At 44.1% G+C, this 17364-nt stretch overlaps 1 protein-coding gene across 1 annotated transcript; it reads left to right on the forward strand.

Moving 5' to 3' along the window:
- The first annotated feature begins 175 nt into the window (after positions 1-175).
- On the forward strand, positions 176-16367 carry golim4a (golgi integral membrane protein 4a). The gene is made up of 16 exons (XM_079272570.1): positions 176-853; positions 7676-7750; positions 8307-8356; positions 8622-8675; positions 8903-9053; positions 9182-9264; positions 9452-9535; positions 11121-11345; positions 11455-11685; positions 12138-12406; positions 13113-13189; positions 13299-13375; positions 13813-14034; positions 14196-14264; positions 14396-14485; positions 15254-16367. The coding sequence occupies exons 1-16, from the start codon at positions 667-669 to the stop codon at positions 15419-15421; spliced, it is 2112 nt and encodes a 703-aa protein (XP_079128696.1). The 5' UTR covers positions 176-666; the 3' UTR covers positions 15422-16367.
- Positions 16368-17364: the final 997 nt, after the last annotated feature.

The following is a 17364-nucleotide window of genomic DNA, read 5'->3' on the forward strand; positions in this document are numbered from 1 at the left end:
TTTGTGGAAACTACAGAAGTCTAACCTTCTAAACCCTCACACCTCACTGCTTTTTTGATCGAGCTTTCTGGCGACCAATTGATCATATCTATTTCTCTGAGGGCGGGAATAGGGAAATTTTATGATTTCTTTTTTTTTCGGAGGAGGGACTTCCTTCAGAGTTGTGCTAGGATGGCAGGCAGCTGCTGGGGCTGACACGTAACTGGAGTTAAAAGGTGCTGTGGAGGCCTCGTCTGGGACTTTTGAGTTTTTAAACTTTCCCACAAGCTCACTTTGAATTGCGTCGGGAGAAAAAAGTTCACGTCTGCAAGAAACGAAACGTGGACGCAAAGCGGGGAGTCGTCAGCCTCGGGTTTTTTATCGCTGCAGAGCATCGAGTTTTGACGTTTGGAAGTGAAGCAAAAAAATCTTGAGCGGCGACTTTGAAGTCGCAGGGGGGGGGGGCGTGAGGAGGAAGAGTCTCGAGTGGACGTGGCTATGCTAAAAGAAAACAATGTATCCACAGGCAAATATTCGCATTTAACGCGTGTTTTCTGCCTGGAAATGCTCGGAGAGTGAGGGGAGGAGGAAGGGTTTCTTCACGTCTTCGTCAGGAGGTAAAACAAACAAAAAAAAAAGTTGTGTCGGGAAGTTTCCAGCAGCGGAGGGGTGGGGTGGGGGTCCGACATGGGAAGCGGGGTGTGCTCCCGGAGGCAGCGGAGGATCTTCCAGTGTCTCCTGCTGGTCACCGTGGTGTGCGGGATGATGTACGGCGGCATGCTGTCCTACGAGATGCACAGACAGCTCAAGAGGACCGAGGCGACCGCGCTGAAGTACCAGCAACACCAAGAGTCCCTCTCTGCACAGCTCCAAGGTACAACAACACACGCGCGCACAGGGTGGTGATGTGAGGGACGGGTATTCAGGTGACTGAGCGTGAGAACTCGGTTCTCCTTTTCCGGGGGGGGGGGGGGGGGATGTCACGCCAGACTCCGCGAACAAAACTTCAGTTTTATCGTTTTGTGAACGCATACACCTGTTAATACAAACTTGAGGATTTAATACGGTTTATTACTACGCATTGCACAGTTCGGCATCCCGTTAGCACGTTGAAACATCTACATTTAGTCCGGTTTAACCTAAATATATACAGTGGGTGGTTGTAGCACGCAATGCTGCAAAAGTTTACACTGTATCAAAATACCCGCTTGTATGTGTGTGTGTTAAATGCAAGAATGACTCTACTGGATTAGTTTGTCTGCCGTCTGACCTAGTTGAACTGGAGCTATACTGTATATAAACCCAGCAGTGATTTGCAGAGAACCCGTCTTTGACCTATGACCCTAGGTAACCCAACCCTGTGATAAACCCGGTTCAGGTCTGAGCAGATTGGTCCGGAGAGTTTGGACAGGGTCTGCCTTTTGCATTAGGGTACTGACAAGACTGAAACTCGACCCGCACACTATACCTACAAGTGGGGTTTACTGCAGACTGTAGCTCGTGAAGCAAGTGCACGCGTACACAAACACACACCTGGATGTAGTCACCTGTGTCCGCAGGCTCACCGCAACCGTATACAGATTGGTATTCTTTAAAAGTCACAAGGTCAGCCAGAACATCTGCTTCTGTCAGCCGGGGGAAAAGAGGGCCCAGTCACCTTGGTTCCAAGCAAAGGGTTTACAAAGTTACATACAGTATTTGCTTATTTTTAAAACCATTTTTAGGGTTTAGCCAGCTTGGGTGCTGCACCGTCCTGATATTGTTTGCAACAATTTGAATTTTGACTGAACCGTTTCCTTGTATTTTCTTATCTCTCTGTCAACGCGTATGTTTTAGTCTCATGTTTACATACGGCTTAGATGTAAACAAACCTATTATTGCAGACTAAAACATTAATAACTTATGTTTAGTTTGTTGAAGATTGGGGACTGACGGATACAACTGACGGTTATTTACATTAAAAAAATATTAATAGTATTGGTGTAATACCCAATGGTGAAACAGGCCTGCTAATATTTCCCGGAACCCAAGTTGATGTCGTCAAGAAGCTTGTTTTGTCTGATCGACAGTCTGTCACCCCGACGCGATCAATTTAGTGGAACACAAGACGAAGAAAAACAGCAAATCTAATTTTCAATGAATTAAATAATCATTTCTGCTCTAGTTCCAGTCCTGTGTTTTGAATTTGATGAAGGGGGAGAACAGCTTGTTTGCATTTGGACCAGAGATTGTTCTTTACCTGCATTGTAGAGATCTGTTGGCAGAGTCACCAGTTATTAAGTGACACTCATGAAACATGATGACATTGACGTTTAGCTTCTTGCGTGCTTTCCGTTCTACAAAAACAAATGAAACAGGACGGTCCTGAGGTAACCCTCCCAGATGTACTCCCTCCATATAAACACACTTAAACACAGTTGCTGTGCTGACAGGATGTGAGGTTTTGTGTCGTGCCATTATGCCATCAGTTTAAAATGTACAGCTGGGCGGAGAGCTCGCCCTCTGCACGGCTCCATCTATTAGAGAACACGGTCTGTGCCCACATCAGGGAGTCCAATAGTGTGTGTCAGACTCTGGACCGGGTAATTACATGCAGCCTTTGATCCTCCTAACCAGTAGTCAGGAAGTCGCAACCTATCAGAAATGTGTCATTTTAACCTTTAGCATGCTTTTGTTATTGTGTTCATTTGTAAGACAAAGCTAGTCGGACGGGGGGAGTCAGTTGTCCCACATTTAACTTGATTAAAAGAACAAACTACTTAAAGTAAGACATTGCACAAATCCCACCTCAACTGAATGTCTGTTTGCCTCGAGCTAAGCAGCTTCTTTCAGTCAGTTTCAGGTGGACGTTACACAAATGGCTCCTCTTTCATTTTTGGAGAGCGTGACAGTGTAACGTGACAACGTTGCATGAAGTGTATTTTGCTCCACTCCCGTTTTGCATCCCTCAACTTGTGCGCCACACCCTTACTTTCATTGTGAAGCGATGGATCGCTCTGTCCCATCACGAGTTCCGGGCCACTTGATATCCGCGGCTGCCTTTTGATTGCTGTTTTTTTTTTTTTTGGTCCTATATTTAGAGGTGGGCCATAGCTCGGGGGGTGGGGGGGGGCTGCGAGCCAGCTGTATTGATTCACTGTTGTCCACAGTTGTCATTTAAAAGGATTAACTGGCACTTTGTGGTTTTGCATGCACTCTGATGAATGTGTCTGGTGCACCACCAACACTGTAGTCGCCTCCTGTTTATTACAACTCTTCTCTCAGCAGTCCATGAGATACAATGAATACTATTGTTCTTTGAGTTACAGATGGACTTTCTTTAAATCACTTATTTCTTTGTAGAATTTATTACTGGGACTTTTGTAAGATATTGCGTCCGGGTTTTAAAATGTCCAAATCGTTCCGCCCTTGAACCTTTTTGTCAGGAAGTCCATTATCTGGTTGTCCCAAATCACTAATTTAGGATAAGATAATCCTTTTTCGTCCTCCGGCAGCGGGGACATTTACAATATTCTGTCTAGTTTTATGGGTTTACTGGGTATAAAAGTACCCGCGTGGGTTATATTTACTAGTAGGAGGTAGAGAGAAAGCCACAGGAATTACCATGAGAGAGGAAAATTGATGTGTGTATACAGATGTCTTTTATACAGTATGTACTGTATATTGTACACTGCTTAAAAACAATCTTGCAGCCAATTTCCTCTGTGCGATTGATAGCATTTCCCTGTGCACGCCAACGTTGCCAAATCTAACCAAAGCAGTGTTCCCCACATCTTAACCAGTAGGCCAGTGAAGGTCACCACCACAGAGGGCTCTCTTGTTCTCGCTCTGCCGATGCTCTTTAACCGCACCTTCAGGGAAATGCTCATTCCCATGCTCACTGAGGTCTGAACGAGATAAGGGCTGCTGTGAAGTCCGTTAGTGTGTGTTTGGAAGCTCGAGGGGATGTTGTTGCTTTATTTTTAGGGAACACTGGTCTGTACTTCATTACACATTTGACTTCGGGAACATTCATTCATGACTGGAGGTCTGTCTGGAGGTCTGGAGGTTTTTTTGATGTTGCTTTAAAGTACAAAGAAGCCGAAACAAGAAATGAAAAAAAACAAAATACATTTCAATTTTTTTAAACCAGTTTTTTTTTTCTTTTCCTCTCCTTTCTTTACCTTCTCTTGATAGGTTTTTATAAAAAGTTGTTTATGTGTGGCACATTGAGTCTCTGCATGTAAATTATGACTTTGCCTTGTGGGACTATTGGTGGGTTTTGAGAATTCAAATGACCTTTTTTAGACTGTAGCTTCTTTGTTGCCCTGCTTGTCCATGTTGTCCCCTAGAGAGAGAGAGAGAGAGAGAGAGAGTGTGTGTGTGTGTGTGTACGCTCTTTTATTTAGTTGTGCTAATGAAAATAAACTGAACTGACTGACTGAACAAAGCCTTGTTGAGACCAAGGCAACATGACTAATCAGTCCTCCTGAGTGTAATCTCGCTGAGAGCTCAAGACAGCAAGTTATGAAGTGAATCTGCACGGTGGATTGGCCACGCACTCTCGTTTTAGCATTCCACCATGAACCCCACCCACAGACATGCGACACAAAATTACTTTTTTAAAACCTTTCTCGCAAATTTGTCAGATCTTATTATACACCTATGTGACAACAAGCGCATGCCTCCAGCATTTTTTTTATTGGAATATCCCATTGTCCTTTTCTTCCAGAAAACAGCTTGTTTGCGTGTTATCATCAACACCAGTGAGCATAAAAAACCCTGTATTTTTTCTTCTCCTCATTTTCCATTATGGTTAATCTTAATCAAAACTATGAAAGGCTTAAGTCATGAGGTGAATCTGCCTCAACTGTAAGTAATGCCATTAATCACATTACTGAGCAGTACAATGACTCACTAGATACACATAATAAGTCGATGTATGCCTGGTGATCTCATTTAGTTATGAGGGCCTTGTTTATTCATCACTACTAGATAATAAGCTCTGTATGGAAATCACACCATTCATCACTGAGATCAGTGTGATGTTGAAATTGATTTTGTGTGTTTTTATGCATTAGAGTCTTGGATCTATTGGATTTGTCAAAGTGAAGCTTTGAAAGGCCATGACAACAAATCCTTCTGGTGTTGAAGGTCTACCAACGGCTGTTACATTCTCAAAATGATCAAATTGTGAGAAAAGGTTTTTATGTTTATTTACCATTGTATCCTTGACATGCCTGTAGTCAGTGTAGTGTATCACGTGGCCTTTTCTTCGTGTTTTTAGCATCCATTTGATGAGATATTATGGATGAGCCTTAGTTGATTTTCCTTTGGAACCAGCCTCTGTCTTCTCACCTTCCCCAGCTTTCTGGAGATTGATTGGTATCAGGCGTCCGCCTGACACTTCTACTATATAATCTCATTGAGAAAAACCTGACAATTTGAGACTGTTGAGACTGACTGATAAACAATGACAGACAGTGGACGAGAGAAAGAAAGATAGTGCAGGGAGAATGGGAGTGGGAGACACAAAAAACTACACAGAGTTTTGAGGCCTTGAAAATAACAGCATGACCCTTCCGAAGGACTTCAAACTTTTCTCAAGGCATTTAAGATGAGTTTATGTGGATAGGAGCCTGATATCACTGGTTATCAGGAACGTCTTAAAATAAATTAAAACAAGAGAAATTGGACATCGGTCATTTTTACAACAACTTATCAATAGTTATTGACAACGCTTTAGGGGGAATTTCCGTTCATTGTTTACGTTACTGTTTTGGTTTGCTAGTTGTGTCGTTTTAGCCGCTGCTGATTTCAGTGAAAAAGCTTCAAAAATCCACTATTTTCGAACTGTTCAACACCACACAGCAGTCAGACAAAGTATAGTTGTGTGCGTGTGTGCGTGGGTGGGTGGGTGGAGTGGCCTGACCAGAGCTGACCTAAGAACAACATGGCCTCATCTTTGGCACAGAGGGTACAGAGTCTCTAATACGTAGAATGAAACCTCCCTGTTCTCATGTATCTGGACGTCCGTCTGATCAGAGAGGTTTAAAGAAGTTCATGCAGTCGGTTCACACCAAAATAAATGGAATTGTTTGGAATTTAGCTTGTTTGAAGTTTGTTGTATTTAGCCATTTCGACAAATATTAAACCACATGCAACATGTTACTTCTGAAACAATCTTATCATGTGAAGTTGTAGCATTATGCATCTTGGAAAACGTTGTATTATTTACAGTGGGAACCGGTCAGAGCAGAGTCCATTGATGGCTCACTGATTACAGTATAAAGGTCATCGTCACAAAAATTTCAAGAGCACATGTTATTCCTATAAAAAATGTGCAGTGCTTTACACGAAACACACAATGTAAACAAATATACAAGAATAAAGGCAAGATAAGTAAAATAAGATTTGTCCTACAATTGAACCCTGGGGCACTCCTCATGTTGTCGGGGCTGAAGAGTAGACACTGACACCGATTAAAGAACATACAGTCGGACCAATATGCTGAAACCCGCTGCAAGGCTGTGTTCAACACACCAACCCACTGCTGAAGTCTGCTCAGCAACATGCCTTCATCCATGGCTTACTGCATCAAGTCTCTAGGCTTCACTTCAGCCCAGTAAGATGAGAATGGAGCAATCTCCAGCGTCTGCATTCATTAAAAGGTCACATGTGACTCTGAGAAGGGCAGATCGTGTGCTGTGATCTTTTTTCAAATAACCTGTAAACAGATGTTTGGAAACCTTCTACTTAATTTAGTCACTAGTCGAGTTAAGCTATTTAGACAACAAGTGTGAATTTAATGTTTATCCTTGATTCGTTTTAGGTAATCACAAGCTACCTTAATACCAAGGCTGTGTGTGTGTGTGTGTGTGTGTGTGTGTGTGTGTGTGTGTGTGTGTGTGTGTGTGTGTGTGTGTGTGTGTGTTTCCGTTTCTTTCCCTTCAGTCTCTTCCGATTTGTCTGTCTATCTTAACCCTGTGTGTGCCCGTCTCATCTGAGTCAGCTTTTCCTCTGTTTCACTCTCGCATTTCTTTCTTTTTTAAACCTTTCACTGTTCCTAACTTTGCTTCTCTCTCGCCCACTTCCACCCTTCTCTCCTCCATAGTTTTGTTGTCCTCATGGAATTATTGTCACACGATTGTGTGTCTCTCAGTTTATCCCGAAATCTGTTGAGTTGGCACTCAGAAGGAAGAACAGCCACATCATCAGTTCGACTGATTTTAACAAATGAACTGACTCATTACCAAATGTTTGTGACCAAAGCGTTGATGGGAGGAACTATTATTGTCACTTGGCACATATCGCGGTTACAGAATGCGTCACCAAAAACTATTTTACCTCTGTGTGAGAATACTGTTCATGGTGTAGATAGACTGGCTTAAATAAGCCACCAGGTGCTGAAGCAGCCTGAACCAAACTCGTAGTATTTGTAAAAAGCTTTTGACCGACAGCCCTGTGAGGAATACCACAGCTTTGTGCCGATGGAGATCACAGTGCAGTTGAATAAATATCACACCTGGCTCTCATATCAAGCTTAAAATGCACTTCCTGTTCCTGTCCACCTCTCTGAACGGAATGTTTAAGCGTTTGTGGGTGCATACGTTTTGTGCAGTGCACATATTTGTGTTGCAGCTCTTTGTTTGTGAAGTTGTTCAAACTCACTAAACCGTTGTGTGTTCTCTCTCCATCTCCTTCCCTCCATGTTCAGTGGTGTACGAGCATCGCTCCAGGTTAGAGAAGTCTCTTCAGAAGGAGCGCTTGGAGCACAAAAAGGCCAAAGAAGGTGAGAAAAATAACGTCTACGTTCAATTCTGCCTCTTGAGGTTTATCTCCATTAAAAGGAGCTTTGGAAAGTTCAAATTCTGAGACTGCACATCATCAGATACAATGAATATTAGACTACAGTTTAGTGTACTATGGTACATATATTCTTTGATGAGATTCTTATTAAAAGTCACCTTTTGACAAAGGAATCTGCTAAATAGATGTAATACAATTATTTAACAGATGTAAGGGTCATTCTAACATTTTTAAAACCCCATCAGCAGCAGCTGAGCTGTGTAGAAGTTCAACAGTGTTGGTTTTGTAACACTGTAACGATGTGTGCTGTTAGAGGACGTCTGATTCAGGGACGGCGTGTCATACTTATGAATGGACTAACGTGTTAATGAAATGAAGTGGGTTTGAGTTCACAAGGCATCAAAATGAAGCTCACGAGTCTGCATCACAGTGTCGTACCTTTTCTTTTCCATCAAAAGCATTTATCAGGTTAACGCACAATTTTCCATCTTGTTGAAAACATGAAAGATAAGCTGACGTGTGCTGTTTCTGTCTTCTAGATTATCTGGGTTATAAACTTGATGCACAACAGTCACTGAACAAGGAGAAGGTATGTTTCCACACACGTTTCACTTCTGCTGTGACTCGCCGTCTTTCTTTTCTACACTTTTATATATTGTCTCTTGTCACACGTCGGTTTTACGTCTTCTTGCATTGCTTTGTGAAACAACTGCCGCTGTTGGCTATAACTCGCCTCTTCACCATTATGAGTTGAGACGGTGCCAGCGAGCCTGACCTACAAAGTCACTACTTTCACTTTTCCCAATAACTGCTGAAGTAAGAAAATGTTTTCTTTTGTTTTCATGCTCAAACAGCAAGACTCCGGCAACAGATTAGGTTCCCTACAAGTGCAGCATCAGATGCTAAAGGTATAAATCATTCAAACCCTTTTATACACAATCACATTCTCACATTGTGGGTGTCTTACTTCTTGACATCCTCATATTTAACCTTCTCTTTTTTTCTGTCTGTATTTGGTACACACTCTCTCTGGCCTTACCACACTACATCCTTCCTCTCTCTGGGTTAAAGCGTGTGCGTGTGCGTGTGCGTGCGTGTGTGTCACATGATGACGGTGGTCTTCTTTCTCTGCCAGAACCAGCACGACGACCTGAAGAAGCAGTTCTATGACCTGGAGGAGCAGCACCAGGTCCAAGGCGAGGACCACAACCGGCTGCTGGACGAACACAAAGAGCACTACGAGCAAGTGCAGCAGGTCAAAGAGTCCGAGATCTCCCACCTCAAAGGTACAGACGCTAACATACAGGAGCAGCAGTGTGGGAGTGGTGCAAATGTGTTGAAGTGGAATATTATTTGTGTTTCCTGTTCAGATGCATGCTTTCCGTTCACGTGTTTGCTGTTTTTGTGATTGCAGATAATGTCTTCAACCTGAGAGAGGAAAATAAGCAGCTGAGGAAAGCCCACCATGACATCCACACACAGCTACAGGATGCACAGGTCGGACTCAACCGGTCCTAGTATATCTGTCACATGCGTCATACAACGTGTGCTATTTGTGCTCTGACATGGAACAAATAAAGTTGTCGGTCATTCAAATGTGCCAGATCTTACATTTTACTTTATATTAAATATTTTGGGCAATAAAATGAAAGTTTAAGCTTTTTGTTTTCACTCGGTTGTCCAGGTCCAGCATCAGAACCTGAAGTCATCCCACGACCACCTCGCACTGACACTGGAAGACCACAAGAGTGCGCTGGCTGCAGCTCAGGTAGGACGGCAGCAGGTCTCATTGTTTATTCCTGTCACTGGAGACAACAGCTGATTGATGCTGAATTGCTGCATCGCAAGTATTTTGCTCACGCATTTGTCTTCCCGTCAACTGCTGCAAATGTTATTGCCTGGTTCATTCAAAGGTTCTAGGTGAGATTTTGACACGCGGAGAGGCAGGAGGGTCGCATTTTAATTTGTCGTGCGAATGGGTTTGTGTGTTTAGCATGTTAGCAGCGGAGCTAACGGACACCAGGCCGGTGTTAATGGGGAGAAACGGCCAGGTGAGGGGGGAGTCTCTGCTGCTGTACAGTGTGTCAATAATCCGAATGTGCTGATGAAAGACAACTGGAGAGCAAGTCCTGCTCTGCAGTCCTCTCAGCCAAACTTTATCCTTTTACTTTCACCTTCCTAATAAAGCAAACCTTCGTAATAAAAATGTTTATTGTAGCCGACTGCGTAATCCCCAGGAGAGAAGAATAAAAGATGCCCCAGATTCTGTTTGGTTTTTGGGTAATTAGATCAGATGTTTGCTGTTTCTCCCCACGACTGACCTTTTGAAATGCCTGAATGCTTTATTGAATACACAGTGCTCTGCTCTCCTCCTCTCTGTCTGCATTAATGGACGCTCACTCACTCTCTTCTCTTCTCTCTCTCTGCCTGTCTGTCTGCATTTGCTAATTTATTTTAAAGCCTGTCCTGTTTTCCATCACTGTGTCTGGATGGACACACACACACACACACACACACACTCTCTCTTTCTCTTACTCTTGTCCTCGGGGTTTGGTTTAGTCAGAGCTGTCAGAACAGTACATCTAAAGCACGTTCAAGCCAATCAGCCAGAACGATATAATAGAGGGAGTGGAGCAGGATAAAGAGAGGAGGGATGGATTTAGCAACAGTTTTTCAAATGTAACGCTCTGGCCTGATTTGTGTGTGTGTGTGTGTGTGTGTGTGTGTGGGGGGGGGGGGGGTTGGATGGTGTCCTTTTAATGGTGTGATGGTCTGAACTGGAAGAAATGTCTGCATCGCCACAGCAAATCATGTTCGAATGTATAATTTTTCCCCAGATGCAGATATGTAGGTGGCTAAATAATGTTAGTTTCTGAATAATGTATATAACCCACATGATTACTACGATCATGATTTTTCATTTGACCCATTCACATGTAATGGCGTACAGCATGTGTAGCTGTCTTCAGGGCTGGGTATCAAACCTCAGTACTGATTGAACTGTTCAGCACTTCTTGCTGTCTTTATCCTTTGTTTGCGTCAGTAAGATATTTCTGTTTTTGTATCATTATAATTTTGCTAATTTGAGGCGAAATCTTAGGACAGCTTGTGTTAAATAACATTGACAATTTCACAACTCTGCGTCTTTTTAAATTAGGAAGCAAGAGTATTGTAGAAAAGCATGTTCAACGTTATTGCCACTAGTATAGTATAGTATCAATATCCAGCCTATTCTCTTACAAGTCCCAGAGGTTCACACATGGGATATTTTATACTGAAAATCGAGCAGCATCACACAATTGTCCCAGGATGGTCACTCGTCTTACCCCACCTGTGTATGTTGTTCCCTTTAGATGCAGGTGGATGAATACAAGCAGGTGAGGGAGTCCCTGAACCGGGTGGCTAATCTGAGACAGCCGGAACAAAACCCTGCCCCCCCCCGGCACCCGCAAGCAGCCGCCATAGCGCCCAAGTCCCAAATTCATGAAGCCCAGCAGGCCGCCGTGCTGGAACAGCCACAGAAAGGGGCGCACGCCCACGAGGACGATCACCAGGTTCGCCCGAACACCGAGTCCAAGGTACTGTGGGATTCTTTGAGGTCACGTTATTATCAACAAGAAAAGGCATACTGTTGGTGTAAAAAACACACAAATCTGATCATCATATCTCCCGCTGCTTTGTCCTCAGCTGGACCATCAAGAGGAGGAGCTCAAGTCTCACCCCACCGTATCCCAGCAGGAGGATGGAGAGGGAGAGGCTGAGAGGAAGAGGGAGCTGGCGGAGGAGGAGATGGCTCAAGCAGGACAACCTCAGAAGCTGGAGGAGGACCCGGACCAGCCACAGGACGAAGAGGAGGAGCCAGAACAGGAGCAGCCGGACGAGAACGCCCTGGACCGACAGAGACGCCAGCCACAACCGGTTAGAACTGGTGCAGACTACTCTGTTTCATCTAAACGGGCCTTAAACTGGCTTTAATTTTCTGTGTCTCGGTTACTAATTTATAGTGACTTGTAAACATGTGGTGTGGTTGAAACTTTTCAAAGTAGCTGATTGGCGCAACATAACAAACCTCGTAATCATAAATGAGACGTGTGTCCTTGCTACCGCTCATATTGAAGTGATTATCATTTATCTTAAATCCCAGAGGACCTGGAATGAGTTACAACCTTTCCTCAGCGTTTACTTCTTTGATTAATGACAGCTTGCTCATTATGTGTCGCGTTCATTGTTCTACGCCATCATTCTCATCTATTAAACTTCTCCCAAAGGATGAATTGTACCTTGCCTCCACATTCATGTCTCAAATTAGCTCTGTGTGGTTGATTTGCGCTCGTCGTTTTTCCTTTTGCATCTCGTTGTCTCCTCAAAAGGGCCTCCACCCGGAGCAGCAGGAGGAGGCGCACGCCCAGGTGGAGCGGGTGAAGTCTGCCTACGAGCAGCAGCAGGAGCAGCAGCGGCTGGAGGCCCGGCGGGCCGAGGAGCGCAGGCAGATCCAGACGCGGCAGGATGCCCTGAAGGTCCAGAGAGACCGGGTGCTGAAGGAGAGGGAGCAGAGGCTGAAGCAGGAGCTGGAGAGAGAGAAGCAGCAGCACAAGGAGGCCGACCGGCGGGAGCAGCTGCTGAGAGAGGACCACCAGAGGTCAGACTTCCAATCAGAGCTGCAGTCAATTGAAATGGTGCAGAAGGAGTTTGCTCAAGTTACCAAAAAAAATGAACTTTCATACTTTTGCTCAGCCAGTACAAAGGAGCTAAATGCAATTTCATTTGCCCTCTTGAAATCATATTTAAAATGTTTAAAAAAAATTTTGCTTTACAAGTGTTCATTTGAAAAGAACAAAGTGAACTGAACCAAACGAGGTGTGTGTTCTCTTCAGTCTTGTTGCTCCATCAGCTCAAAGGCCGCATTGGAGATAGAGAATCAGCTGCTCAGTCAACCATGTCTCTCGGACATTTTTGTAATTAACTTTTTCTAAAAAAAATTAATTAAAAAAAAAGATGAATTAATGAGACTAGCGTTTTGTTGATGAACCTGAGCAATAACTAAATCTCCCTCTGGTGAACTGGAAGTTGTAATTCAATGCTCGCCAAACTAATCGTTCTCTGATCCTGTCAGTAACACACACACACGCGCACAATAAAAGAGGAAACATTTGATGCTCTGATTACATTTTAGGGAAAGCTCTATGCCGCGGGTCTCAATATACATGATCATTTGTCTACGTATGTGCAAACTGGACCAGTTCTACCACACAAATGATATATCTTCTACAGATCTTCTACCAGTAGATGTATATTTCTCAACGTTCATTGATGTGCTCTTCTTTTCTGCCCTGTACTGTCGGTAGGAAAAGAACCAATTATGAGAATATGGGGAACGATGTTGTTGAAGGAGAAGAGGACCGTCACACTGACGATGAAGAAGGTACATCACGTCAGCAGTATAACGTACAAAATATATTCTGAACGAACGTTTCTCACTGTCTGATGCTGTTAGACGAGTTCACGGTGGACGTGTTTGTGTTCGTTAACAGACGCTCACATGATCCATGAGGAGGAGGAGGATGAGGAGAATCAAGAGGCGGATCACAGAGTGCCACCACATAAGCAGGTGACTGTCTCCCCATCCATCCCGCTCACTGCCATCTGTTAACGCGTGTGTCCTCATCGTCTGACTCTCCTTTCAGCTCGTTCCGTCACTTCACGTTCACACCAGTGCATCGTGTGTCACACGTCCATTCAGCCGTCCATCCATCTGCAAATCGATGCTTTCGTCCGCCCTGCCCACTGCCCCCCCCCCCCCATCTCCCCTCTATCCATCTTCCACTAGTCAACCCAGTGATCTGTTAAAGCTTCTGAATACCAGCAAGGCCATTAATGCATCATTAGAGTGCACCAACTGCCTCAATCAGTTTTTATCTGCCAACATATTCAGTTATAAATCCTCTACACTGCAAATGCAATGCAAATATTAACTCACGAATACCAATGATATTGTACCTCTTCTTTACTTAAATCCTGTGTTGTTTTTACTCTCTTTTTCTGTAGGGTGGTGCAGGTGATCTGGACCCCGAGGACGACCCCAACAACCAGGGAGAGGACGAGTTTGAGGAGGCTGAGGACGACCGGCCGGAGCACAGGGTTGTACGGGAGGAGGAGGATGAGGAGGAGGACGTGGTGGAGGAGGAAGAGGAGCCGCCGCCGCCGGCGGTCAAGCACAAAGACACGCGCTCAGTCCCCAAACAACCTGCTGTGGAGGAGGAACTGGTGGTGAGTAAGGAGGGGCCAGAGGAGATGCGAGGCATGATGGTGGCATGACGAAACTGACAGAGAGTTTGAGTTTGGGGGGGGGGGAGAAACCACAGCATCTAGGAAAATAAATGATCTTCAAGTGGTGTTTAAACTTGTGTGCGTGTGATTTCTGTGTTCAGTTGGCTGGAAACCCGGATCAACAGGAAGACACGCTGGACGACCAGTACCAGGAGGGAGTAGAGGACGATGTATGTAACACTCTGTGCATATTGAGTAAAGTAATGCAAGAGATAAGAGGGAGCGCAGGAACAGACTTGCCCTAATGACACGCCATTCGCCTTTTGTGTAATTCTGTCTTCTCGTTGTTGGTGTCCTGAAGGTCCAGGAGGACATAGCTGGTGGGCAGAGGAGAGAGCAGGAGGTGGAGGAGGAAGGAGAGAATCCCTATAACGAGGAGAACATAGAACAGGTGGGTTATTCTTCAGGGAACCAGAGTCAGAGGATTTCAAGCTATCTGTGCCGTTTTGTTCCCTTAAACCCAAACTGGTTGTGGTTCAAAGCTTAGAAAGCACCTGTCGTACGCAGTAAGATGCTTTTGGTACCGCATCCGGAGAGTAATATTTACTACGGTGACGTGTTACCTGTAGTGGCTACACAGGGATGAAGCTGCGTGTGCATGTGATGTCCCTGTAACTTGACCCTTTGCCCGTGCGCGTCCTGGTAAATGTGGGAGATCGGGTGTCGAGTCTGTCGGGGTGTCGAGTCACCACCCGGGTTTGGTTTCATTTTTCCTAAGAGGAAATCTGTTTAAATGGAGCTCGCACGCATTTCATAACTCTGAAACAATACATTCATGTCACTTATTTACTTGTTTACATGACAAACGCTGGGTTGGTCTTAATATTTCTAAGAAATAACTTGAGGAAGTCTTATGATTTTGAGTAATATACAAAAGAAATGATAATCAGCAGCCCACCTTGCTGATGTGTCCTTGCACAAGACATTTGACTCCTTCCTCCCTTCTGTAACTGACCTCCTGACATTCATTTATTTATAATCCCCAGTGTTTAGGTCCTCAGGTCCAGTTGGAATGCCACTGGCCGCGTACAAAGGAGACTAAGACGTTAACAGGAATTCAAATCTTGTGATTTCCACAGAAGTTAAATTGTGTCATGAATACCTGTAGATGTCTGAAACGATCATCATCCTCTTGTTGTGTGCTTGTGTTTTGCTCCAGGGTGACGTAAAAACCAATGAGGGACCGAGACACGAGGGGGGAAAGGACGGGGATTACAGAAAAGAGGGCGAGAATAACGAGGAAGAGCATTACGAAGAGGAAGATGAAGACGTGGAGGTGGACACGGCTGGTCTAGACAAGGGAACCAATCGGAGGGCAGAGATGTAAGACGGAAGCAGGCGAGTCTCTGTGTCTTTTCGGCTGCCCTTAGAGCCTGTCGGTTCGTTCTTTCCCTTGTTTCCTCAAAGGAATAAAACCAGCCATCCGTTCACAATCCCAATGAGGAAAATTGGGATATTATGCCTGGAAGATGAGATGCCATTGCGAACTCTGTGGGGATGGAACTGAGCGTCTCTCACTGTGGAAATGGACAGAATGTGTCGGGACGGAAAGCGGATGCGTACTGTATATTTTCTTTTTATTCAATTGCTTTTCTGTCTGCCTGATTGCCTGCTTCTGTTTTTCAGAGCAAGCAGGCAGAGAATGTATTTCTACCATGTGCTGTCTTTGAGTATGTGTAAAAGCAAAGATTGTTGACGTTATTCATGTTCAGGCCTTTATATGTATGTTATGCAAACGGCTGTATACTTTATAGACCTCACATTTTAATCTTGCATTCCAATCGATCGAGTCGTTTTCTGTTATTTATTGTTGATTGTAACAATGCTGACAATCGTTAAAAGAAAAAAATAAAAAAGGTTTGTGTCATAATAGCTTGTACCAACGATCTGAAGCCAAGGAGTATTTCACTGGATGTTGCCAGTCCAACAGACATTGTGTTCTGAAAGTGTCACACTGACATGTGCCTTCCATTCTTGGAAACCCGCTCTAGGTCATTTCACATTTGAAAAAATGACACCATTTGAATATGACAGGAGAGATGAGGGTGTATAAGTTAGTGCTGAGCCTTAAACAGGGCTTTTTCATGTCGACTGCTGTCGTGAATTCAATTCACAAACCAAATGCGATTTCCTGCAAAATCTGTATTCTACTGTACCATGTATAGTAAAACAAATGTTGACAGTTTGTGCTATTTCCCCGCCAGATATATTTGATACAAAAAGTGGGATTTTGATTGCATTGAACAATGTGTGGAATAAAGATGTCAAAGGATTGTTGTCTGATGCGGTTTAAAGTTGACAGTAATCGGTCTCCGGTGGAGGCTGGAGGGGGAAACTACCTGGAGATACTCGTCCATGAGATACAGCAAAGTATTAGGTCGTGTAACTCAAACCCGAAAGTGTATTTTAGGATGTTAGCTACCATTTAGTCAGTTTGAATGTTTGAGGAAAGCTCTGCTTGCTACACAGAGTATGGTCTATTTTTTACCCTTAGACTGTATAGTTTTGACCTGTCCAAGCTGCCTGTGGGGGGGGGGGGGAACTGGACGAGCAACATAATGTGACACTTTGCTGAGAGCAACACTGGAGGCAGGATGAGTAAGTATGTGAAAAGATATTTAGATCTTTTTAGAGGGGTTCTAAAATGAATAGCAGGTTGGACCAATGGTGTTGGTTTAAGATGCTTCGTAAAGAAATTGACATTGCAGTCCAGCAACGTTCAAATGTAGGAATTTGGTGTTGAAAAGTTTCCACTGTGGTATTTGCTTCTGGGGATTTCTCCTTCACAACTTTTCTTATTTTATTTATTTTTTAATCAAAATCAAGGGACAGTAATTGGAGAAGGGAAAGGACATAATTGAATGACCATTCAGATCCATCTAAGTGCTCGTCTTTTATGACAGAATAGTTACTTAAAAACCCAGCTGCTTCAATACTTGGCCATACCCTGATTGAGTTTACTATATCTGTACCCTGAGGTAGATTTGGTTTGCAGTAGAAAAGGCATCCATCTTAAGACATTTTACAAACATGATAAAAGCACTCGAGGCTCCAATAGTGAAAGCTGCCCAACTGAATATTCTTACAGATGTTCTATCGGCTGGAGGGACCTCCGAGTTGTGCGGCTGCTCCACAACTCTATTATTAATCAACCTGCAGCTTGCCAGAGACCCTCGAAGGATCCAGAGGAAGTTGTTGGGCTGCTCCACTGCTGTTGTTGCCCAGTTGCTATCTGGGCCAGTTGCTGCCAGTTGCCAGTTGCCTGACATT

Source organism: Melanostigma gelatinosum, assembly GCF_949748355.1.
Source record: "Melanostigma gelatinosum genome assembly, chromosome: 7".
In the NCBI taxonomy this organism is placed as follows: domain Eukaryota; kingdom Metazoa; phylum Chordata; class Actinopteri; order Perciformes; family Zoarcidae; genus Melanostigma; species Melanostigma gelatinosum.

Bases quoted from the DNA above. Each gene is read 5' to 3' on its own strand.
- golim4a (XM_079272570.1), top strand. From the start codon at position 667: ATGGGAAGCGGGGTGTGCTCCCGGAGGCAGCGGAGGATCTTCCAGTGT. The intron at 7,751-8,306 runs GTGAGAAAAATA...TCTGTCTTCTAG, and splicing joins GCACAAAAAGGCCAAAGAAG to ATTATCTGGGTTATAAACTT. The intron at 8,676-8,902 runs GTATAAATCATT...TTTCTCTGCCAG, and splicing joins TGCAGCATCAGATGCTAAAG to AACCAGCACGACGACCTGAA.